The sequence below is a fragment of the Sprattus sprattus genome (assembly GCF_963457725.1).
Source record: "Sprattus sprattus genome assembly, chromosome: 10".
In the NCBI taxonomy this organism is placed as follows: domain Eukaryota; kingdom Metazoa; phylum Chordata; class Actinopteri; order Clupeiformes; family Clupeidae; genus Sprattus; species Sprattus sprattus.
The window spans coordinates 26,739,405-26,749,404 of NC_137908.1; the positions used below are offsets into that span (position 1 = coordinate 26,739,405).

General features: G+C 41.2%; 1 protein-coding gene across 1 annotated transcript in view; it reads left to right on the top strand.

Moving 5' to 3' along the window:
* Positions 1-3,865: 3,865 nt before the first annotated feature.
* nxph4 (neurexophilin 4) overlaps positions 3,866-10,000 on the top strand; it is a gene marked incomplete at its 3' end in the record, with an annotated part of 31,479 nt that continues 25,344 nt past the window's right edge. The window contains exon 1 of the mRNA XM_080846329.1: positions 3,866-3,922. Within this exon, the coding sequence (XP_080702455.1) occupies positions 3,869-3,922 (54 nt within the window). The 5' untranslated portion in view covers positions 3,866-3,868. The remainder of the gene's footprint in view (positions 3,923-10,000) is intronic.

Sequence of the window (10,000 nt, forward strand, 5' to 3'; positions counted from 1 at the left end):
CTTGCATTTAGGTAACACAACTAAAACAGCATGAGAGCAAAGAAATAGCTTCTGCTCTTGTGTGCAACACAACACAACACATTACACCCACAGCAGTTAGCTGTTCAACTTTGATGTACTTGGCAAATTGATGTGTATATGCTAGCATCTCCCAATGGTCCTAAAGCAAATTGCACAGCTCATTGTTGCACCTATGCAAGCCTGTAGGTAGTGAGTCATCACTGCTCTGTAACTCAGCAATCATGTCAGTCCTGAGAAAGAGTAAGCCATCATGTACCTAGTAAAAGCTTAAATCTTAATTGCAATGTGAAGATTAACATAAGATTTTGTTGACAATACCAAGACTCTAGTTAACGTTTTAAATGTAGATAGTCTAATAAAGTCACAATTCTTTTGAGACGCCCTGTATAAGTTGCTATTTACGACTGCAGCAGAACTCTATATTCCTTTGTGGGTGAGTGCGAGGGACTGTTGATTAGTACCTGTCATTTGAGATGAGCACTGTTCCTGCTGTTTCAGATGGCCTAGGGTCATCACATTGTGGAATAGTGAAAATGTCCTGACAGTGGATCTGGGAGGGGAAAAAATGTAAAAAGGGGAAGAAACAACAAGCTAGCAAACAAATAAACAAGCGAATGGAGAGTTCCTGCCCTTGGCCACTGGCTCTTCTGGGAGAAGTGGGTGTTTGCAGGGCACAAAGCAGATTTGGAATGGATTCATTATTGGTGTGTGGCTCCCTGGCTGGCACTGCACTGTGTCTGAGTTTGTAGTCCTGCTGTGCTTTTTGTCTCCGTGCTCAGATTGTGCTGATGTAATTAGGGATTTGCCAGGTTGGCCCTGTCAGTGTGATTTACTGTTTGTTTGTCTGCTCTTTGCTGGCGACAGTGGAAGTCCAAGCAGAGCGTCTCGAACACATCACAGTTCGCTACAGAAGGGAAAGGGGGGATGCAGTAATTAAAATTATTGCATTGGACAATACAACTGAAATTGTTGTGGTCAGACCGAATCAAATTTCCTCAAGTATGTGGTTGCATACCCATTGAGGTCCTTAACATGGTTTGATTTTCTGGCTGCTTGAGAAGTTCTGTGAGTGTGTCAATGAAATTACTTGAAATCTAAACTGACCTTATCCATTTAGCAAGCTGCACTTTGCCATCATTTTACTGGTTGAAACAGACTAAATGTAATTCAAGTGATACTGCATTGGTTTCGGCCGATATAAACCTACACACAATTATGCTAATAAAAAAAAAACTATATCAATGGTGTCATCACCCACAGACAGCAAGCTGTTTCCCCTCATCATGAGTGTACTGATTTGAAAGAGAGAGAGAAAGAGAAAGAGAAGGAGAAAATGAAGTAAAGTAGAAGGCGGCTGGAGGGCAGGAGGTGGAGCAGACGATGCATAGATATTTAAGAAAATGGCGCTGATTCTGTGTGAGCATGTTCATTCATTTGCACTAAAGCACACAGTGGAGAGCTCAGGGATGCCAGTGCTCCCGCTAAGCAGAACACGGGCAGGGAGCAGCTGGGTGAAATTTTGCCTGCCGCTTCCAATGCCGCTCTGAAATTACACTGGCAAAAGCCTGCCTGTCACAAGTGTACTGGAAATGAAATGAGGGAGCTGTTTGTAATGATAAATACACTGCAACGGGAGGGGCAGATGTTGTGCAAAATTTAGACTGTGACTGATGGCAAAAAAAAAGCTAATGAAATCGAGCAAGGTTAACATCTCACCCACGCAATGGGCATATGCTTTCTCAAGCATTGTGTCAGCATTTGTAACTTGTACAATCTGCCTTTTATAAATAGTTTAGGACAGTTCAATAGATCTAATGAAGGCTGAAATATCATTGACTTAAAAACTACTTACTACTGATTAAATGTTATGCATTAGATTCAAATGTATTCATTTCACAGTTCCAAAATGACTGGCAGTATGAGTAAGGTTTACATTTCACAGTAGTTGCAGTATGTTGACTAATGACCCTAGTGTTGCTTGCAGTTTGCTCTACCAATTGAGCTTCATAAACACAGTAAATAAAATAAGATGAAAGTTTCTATTTTGAGATCAAACTGATTTCAAACACACATACACATATTCAATTGCCACAATATTCATGGCCATAATCTATACATGACACAGTGCTGTGTTGGCTGTCAACAGCACATTCCTACCACAATTGTGAATTTCATCCTCTATATTTCAGGGTCTTCCTCTGCCAAGGGGGTACAGAACTGAAATAATTTCAATCACAAGAGGGCAGTAAAGAGCCACCCTCTACCAATGTTGAGCACCCACCACCACCACACACACTAACACACACACCACACGACTCAAACTTTTCAGTCACTGATCTGGCCTTTAGGTCTACAGTTAGGCTGCCCTCCTTTCCGCACACCATCCTTTAATCTTATGTACATGCCACGCTTGTGTTGAGGTCCTTTAGTGCCGGCATTATGTGTGCTGGACTGAAGGCTGCCATGCTCAAGGGCTGCTATAGTGTTTCATTGCTTAAATGCTTATCAAATTAGGAGTTGCATTTAATGTTGGCACCACTTCGGGCTAGGCGCTCCGCACAGCATGTGCTTTTCACCTCTAAACAGAAATAGCTTCATGCAGAAAGTATCTGACAAATGGGTTGCTTAAAAAGTCTGTATGCAATTCATGACTCATCTGTGCATCCCATACATTGTCCCTGGACACGATATTGATCTGTTTTAGATGTATGGAAATGTTAGAAATAAATATTATTAAAATTCAATATTAGAAGAGTAAGGGTGCTCGAACTGTCAAGAAATGGCAAATGATAAATGTTCGCTAGGTAACTGTGTAAACTGTACTACAGAGTCTTCAAATGGGTGTCATGTATGGGTGTCATGTATGATTCTCAAACAGCTCTCTACTTTCAGTAATACATTTTTTCTTATTTAAATGTTGGTGATGTTTAGCGTGAAACTCCTCGTGGGCAAAATAATCTTTTTTTTAAATCCCATTGTTGAGAAACCGATTTGCATCGATACGCCTACCCGTGGGTATTCAACGTCTTTAGTGTAGTTGATCTCTTGATGGGGAAAACAAAGAGTAGGCCCTATCAAACGCAACATTTTGCACTTTAAATTATGGGAATTTACTTTTTTATATATGCATAAGGAAAGTCTCAATGAAAGTAGCCTACCTCCATAACGTCATACTCATATAGAACTGTTTGGGCCACACAGTGCATTACCAATAGGAAATACCTACTGCTTAACACGTAACACGATCGATCGCAAGGCTTACCCTTTTCAGGAGCACTTCAGGAATCATACCATGTAGAAAAGAGAGGTATGAATGCGCGCGCTCTTACGAAGAGAAGCGCGGGAAGTCACCAACGCGTGTGAGGGTGAAGTGGGAATGGAAAGGAAGAAGTCACAGACCTGTTGGTATTCGAATCGATAACCTCCTTTCGAGAGCTAACAGAGTAAGGGAGAAGGGAGGGCAGGGGATACTGAGCGCGTGTGTGTGGCTGGATACAGAGAGAGAGAGGGAGAGAGAGGGAGAGATTCGGCAAGAACAGTTTCTTTTAAAGCACCTACCAGTGGCTGTTAGGAAGGCAGTAGATTCACTGCTCTATCCTCGTAAACTTCGCACCTCTTTCTCTTGCGCAAAGCATGGATGTGTATCACATTATTAAAAGGGACTACATAAGCTGAATAACTATTGAATAGTCGTCACTGACCCAGTGTGCCACGGACTGAGATACAAGTTTATACTTTACACCTCTTCTGCAGCTTTCTGGGATTGTTTTTGATCCTTAATTTTTGTCTGTATATGTTCAGCCAAGGGGACTAGTAATTTCAGGGAGGTCCGCCGAAGGAAGGAGCGATGAAGGTGCGCTGCTGGACCTTTGTGATCCTTACCCAATGGATTCTGCAAAAGGTGAGTTGTTAACACGCCTCTCTGCTTTGTCAGAAGTTATCACAATGTGACTGATACGTGAATGCTTGACTGTGTGTACAGAAATACCATACTAACAATCCAAGTCCCTTCGGAGGGCTCAAGATAGACACGTGCGAACGGCCGAAAAGGGCAAGTAGCCGTGGACTTGGAGTTTTGACAGTCATTCTTTACAATGACATTTAAGTTATCAGATTAAAACCTGTCTGTGAAACTACTCCCTGAAAACAGATTGCATGCTTTAAATATTTTAGCTAATAGAGAGAGGTTAAATGCATTCAGTCCTTTCCACTCCGGCACTATGTGCACGAATTCAGCGCTCCTATCCGCGCTCTAATCAACCCTGCTATCATTTAATCTGTTTAGGCTTGCAGCCACTTCTGTTCATTTTCTTCAGAAGTTGAGCAGAAACTTGCTTAAGGGACATTTTATCTCCACATCGTTTTTTAAATAGACAGCCTAAACGTGCGCCTCCGCCATCCCTATATGTGCGTAAATGTGTTTGTTTGTGTGTGTAACTGTGAGTTTATATATATATATCAATGCAAATGTATGTTCATTTTGGCGTATAATTTACATTATGAATGGATAATGCATCAGAGAGCTTCAATTTATGCAGTACACCTTTTCAGGTGAAATTAGTTGTGAATTCTGGATGTTCTCTGATGCAAAATAGCGTAACTCTGGACATCGTTTCGTTGTTATGTGCAACTATTGACCCTCACAACCAGACAGAAACATGTTCATTCCATTTGACATACCTAGAAACAGTGGCACCACATAGTTTACACTCAGCTCCTCAAACATACAGATTAATGTAGATGTAAGTGGTTTAAAATCCATCCCATAACAAATCAGATCTTATATTATCAATCAAGAATAAACAAAAACACTCAACAGAGTCAACAGTACCACCAATATATCAGCATAAATAAAATCAATTATGATCTAATGTCATCTTTTCCTTTCACAAGTTGCAAGGTATGAGTAAACCTAATTCTGTCTTTGCCAATGTGCTGTTGCCCTGAGATGGAAGAAGCTGAACATACTTTTACCATTTGAACAGGCTCCTCTTTGTTGTAACAGAACCGTTTTGATTGTGATGGTAATCTTACATCATCTTTCTTCCTGTGTGTTAAAAATAACTGGTGTCACCATTCAGTGACTATGAGAACATTGTTTCACCACATCAAATGCGTTTGTAAATATGGCATGGGTGCTGCCGAAAATTAACCCAAAAGTGACTGTCTTAGAGAGCTGCATTTACAGTTGTTCCCCATTGCTGAGGCACATTTTCTAAAAAAAAAAAATCACCATTTTCTCAAAACTACACACCCATTCTCAGCAACCTACACCAGTACATCCATTTAACTCCCAGGTCAAAATCAAACTTTAACAGACAACACACACAAGAAGTCAAAAACACACACTACCCGACGCTCTTACACTTGATGGATTGTTTTAAAACACATATATTTTCCCCAGTAATGGGTTTTTATAGGGCTATCCACATTATTTAGGCACAGAGTATCCTTACAGGAACATAAAATCAAAAGACGGATGAGTATTGCACACATTTTCTAATTAAGGTTCCTTCCTGACTAACAGGGAGTTTTTCCTTGCCCCTGCTGCCATTGGGTTTGCACTAAGGGGTCCAGGCTCTGGCCTCTGTAAAGCGCCTTGAGACAATTGTATTGTTATGGCGCTATATAGATAAAATTGTATTGAATTGAATTAATGTTTTGTCTCTAGTGTACAAATACATTGATTGACATATCTAGTTTAAAGGATAGTATAAATCTATAAATGAAACTACTCAGCGTTATTCTCTATACTCAATACTACTCTCTGGTCTGCATCATGATCACGAGATGGAACCTCTCCTTGATTCAGACTGATTCAGAAAAACAAGGTGTTTGCCCTTGACAAATATACAGAGGGAAAAATGCTCTGTTGTGCGTAATCGAAGCCATACAAGAGCCTATCCTCAAAAAGAGTAATGGGGAATATGTGTGAAAAAAAAAGATTTGTGAACTTGGGGGATGGTCACTGAATCAGGTGTGAACCAAAGCAGTCTGATGAAAACATTATTCCAAATGATACTGTAACATACTGGGAGGGCTGCTGCTGTCCTGATTTGAGTTTCTACACCTTTGCATCGCTGGTAATGACTATATTGATCACTGAACAGCAGTTTCTTGCTCATCAACAGAAGTAGTGTCTGCCTACCCCAAGAAGGTGTCTGCCTTTCAGTTCTACCGAAAACAAAAACGATACAACAATAATTCAGCAGTTACTGATGTCACCCATTACAGAACTATGGAACTGAAAAGAAAACATAATGAAAAGGTCCAGGTGAAGATACAGTCCTTGCATGCGCTACAACGTTACACTACAATACATGTTACAGAAATGCAAATTACATTAAAAATGGATGCAGTTGTGAAATGGCTCACTGTAAGTTTGGCTACACTCATTGTCCAGCTCCATTATAGTCAGCCCATGTACAGTATGAGCACTTCTTAGTTTCTTTCACTTCCTTGGTCCCACACTCATCGTTGTTGGCCTTGTTGTCCTCCGCCTTTCCTGTGGTGTCTTGCAATTGCTCCATTGTAGGATCCATTGTTCGAAAGCATATTGTCCAATGCTCCTTTTTTATTGATTATGCAATTCTGATTGATGTGTTAATAATTTTGTGGCTTAGTGTTGCCACCACGAAAACAGTGTGCTCCTTGAGTTCAGATGGTGATGCCTTGAATGTATTGTATTGATTGCATGTGTTTGCTGAATGAGCATAAAGTTTACACATTGAAAAATGTGTGAATAGTGTTCTGAAAAAAAGTGCATGACTTCTGAGAACTGAATCAAAGCTTTGCTGTGAGAGAGATCCATTTTTCATTTTGTAACAATGCATAGAAAGAGTATATGTGATTTGAATCTTTGTGATTTATTTCATGTTTGCCCTGGTGGCTCTGAGTAACAGGAGTTAGGAGCTCTTTGCACAGTGCCAGTATGAAGAACGAGCAGGGCATTCTATCACAGTGGAGGAAACAGGACCTATGAATTTAGGTTGATTTAAGACAGTTAGTGTGATGCAATTATTAATATGTTTAGCAGTATGCATGACATTAGAAATAGGTTCAAATGTTTGTGCTGCAATTTTTTTTTCCGTAGTCTTATTTTTTTGTGACAGAAATGATAGTCCCTTAAAATTGGAAGTAAAACCATGCTGTCTTGTGTGTCTGTTCCTGTTTCATAATCGTATTTGTTATGAATGTTCATTATCTATCTATCTATCCATCTATCTATCTATCTGTCTGTCTGTCTGTCTGTCTGTCTGTCTGTCTGTCTGTCTGTCTGTCTGTCTGTCTGTCTGTCTGTCTGTCTGTCTATCCATCTATCTGTCCTTTTTTCTATCTATCTACATAATCCCTCTGAGTGTGTATGTGTGTGTTTGTGTGTGTGCACGTGTGTTTGTGTGTGTGTTTGAGTGATTACGTGCATCAGGCATGCTTTCTCATTGGAAGCATGTAGCTTAAAGTAGTGGATTCCTGCAGACAGTGTCGTTAGGCCCGCTTGACACAACTCTGACCCTAAATCTGAGCAAAAAGGCATTTTTAATTCTCAACCCGAGTAGTAGCTTAATCCATTACATGGTCATACCAGTTGCAATCACATTATGCAGCTGTTACTTGTCTATGAACAATACTTACTGGGGTTATTGTTGTCTTTCCTGCCGTTGACAACCATGAAAGCCACACAAAATGTTGTCTCACAACGTGATACATTGCAATGGGATTTAGTCCATGGTCATGGGGTAAATTCAGTCTTTTTTGTAGTATGGTAGGCAAAGCACATCTGTTGATTCCTTCCAACACTGCACCTGTATTGTTCATTCGCCTGGAATTTTAAATTACAGTAATGTAACAGTTAGAATGGGATTTTGGATTAAGAGTTCCGTTTACAGCAATCAGTGCTATATTGGGCAAAAAATGTATTTTATGATTTTTTTTTTCGTGTATGTAGTTATGAACTGATGAAATTCTATGAATATGGGAAGCAAGTTACACGTGTCAATGCTTTTCATGCCGTCAATAATTAACATTACTGTTATATATAAATCAATATGCTCTCATCATATTTGTGAATATAATTACCCATGATATTGCATAATAGTTTTAGATATTTCATATTACATGTGTTACAGTAATGCAGGCAGAGCTCTTGCTTTTCTGAAAATGATCATTGATCAAATAATATGCTGTGTTGTGTCCAATCCCTGTGGTACGTTGTATGTACAACATCATGACACAACAAACAGGGCGTTGACTCTTGTTCAAAGTACAAGCCCCCCCCCCAACCGTTAGTTGGCATTTTTGTTGTCATGGACCCTTCCAGTCCGTCCCCCTCCCACCCGGGGTCATAGTGTAAAGAAGAGAACCTCTGTGCTCCTGTGATCATCGCTGATGGGAGCATCAGACACCGGCACTCAGCCCCTGGCCCATCCCAGCCGAGAGCTTGGGAGGTGTCTGTCTGAACAGATGGCCCTCTCTGCTTTTTAAAAGTGAAGTAGACCAGGCCTCCCCAGGCAAGCAAGATGGGCTCCTCATCATACCCCCACCAGGGGGCCCGCACTGCTGAACGGCTGCCCGTCGACAGCTGCTCCGCAGCCCTGGCGAGAACCGAGCCGGCCCACTCTGTAGTCAGGCCAGCCAGGCAGGGGAGAGGTGCCACCAGGGTAACTCAGGCACACGAAACCACAAACAAACACACACACACATACACACACACACACACACTCATATATGCACACACACAAACACATACACAAACACACACACACACCCACACACACACATACACATACACATACACACAGACACTCATACATGAACACACGCACACACTCATACATGCAGACAGAAATACACTTCCATACACACACACACATGCGTAGAAGCACACACACACAGAACCACATACACTCACTTACAGACAGACACACACATACAGACACATATAGAAACACAAGTTCAGATAACGGCTTATATTTACACACATATATGCACAGATTTCACACACACAGACCCACTACAACTGCTCAGGCCTATGTACACACAAACTCACATGACACACACACACACACATTATACATAATACATCCTGAAATAGCCCAGGTCTGGATAGATGGGGCGTAGCACACAGTCCGGTGTAGCATTTCAATCCCATCCACAGGACAAGCTCCTTTCACTGCAGTTTGTGCCGCGCAGCACTGAAATGGATGAGATTATCACAATGGCATTGTGTATTACTTACCCACTCCCGGCATCAGTCCTCGTGGAAAATCACACCTCGGTGGAGAAGAGAGCAAGAGAAAAAAATGATAATAGATTGTAATGTCTAAAAAGGCATCAATTTGAAAATATTCCAGGCGATGCACTCGTCCCAAGCAATCAGCAGTGTGAGAGACACAGCCATGCATATTGTTGGGCAAGGAGTACCATGTATACGAATAAGCTTACTGTAGCATATTTATTACCAAGACACACACATGCAAGACAATAAAATGAAGAAATGCTCTGTATGGATCCTCATGTTTTTAAAGTGTGAGGGGCATGTTCGATAAATGTCTTATTTCTTGACGTGCAATTACTCTTCAAGCGTAACAGCTGTGATGGTAGAAAATAAAATAGTTGACAAAGCTAATAAAATGACGTTACGCTTTATCAAACAACACTCTTCTCGTACTCCTCCTTGACAGTCTCCAATCAACCAGGCATTACAGAAATGCCCAAAGGTGTCAGGCGGGCATGATGGAGATCTGGTGTGTTTTACGTAAAAAGGGCCAAATTGCGGCCTGTCTTTTCGATTGAGTAGGAAATGTCTGAGCCTAGCCGCTGCTCTGCATGTCTTAATAAAGCCGCTGGGAGTGGTGGAAGTGGTCAGCCCTACTTTAGATTGCGGTGGTGCTCCAGTTTGAGAAGTCCCTTGTCATCGACAAGATGTGAGCAGCGCATCAATGTGTGCTCCCAGTCTGCTGCTCAGAGATGCATGTTGAAA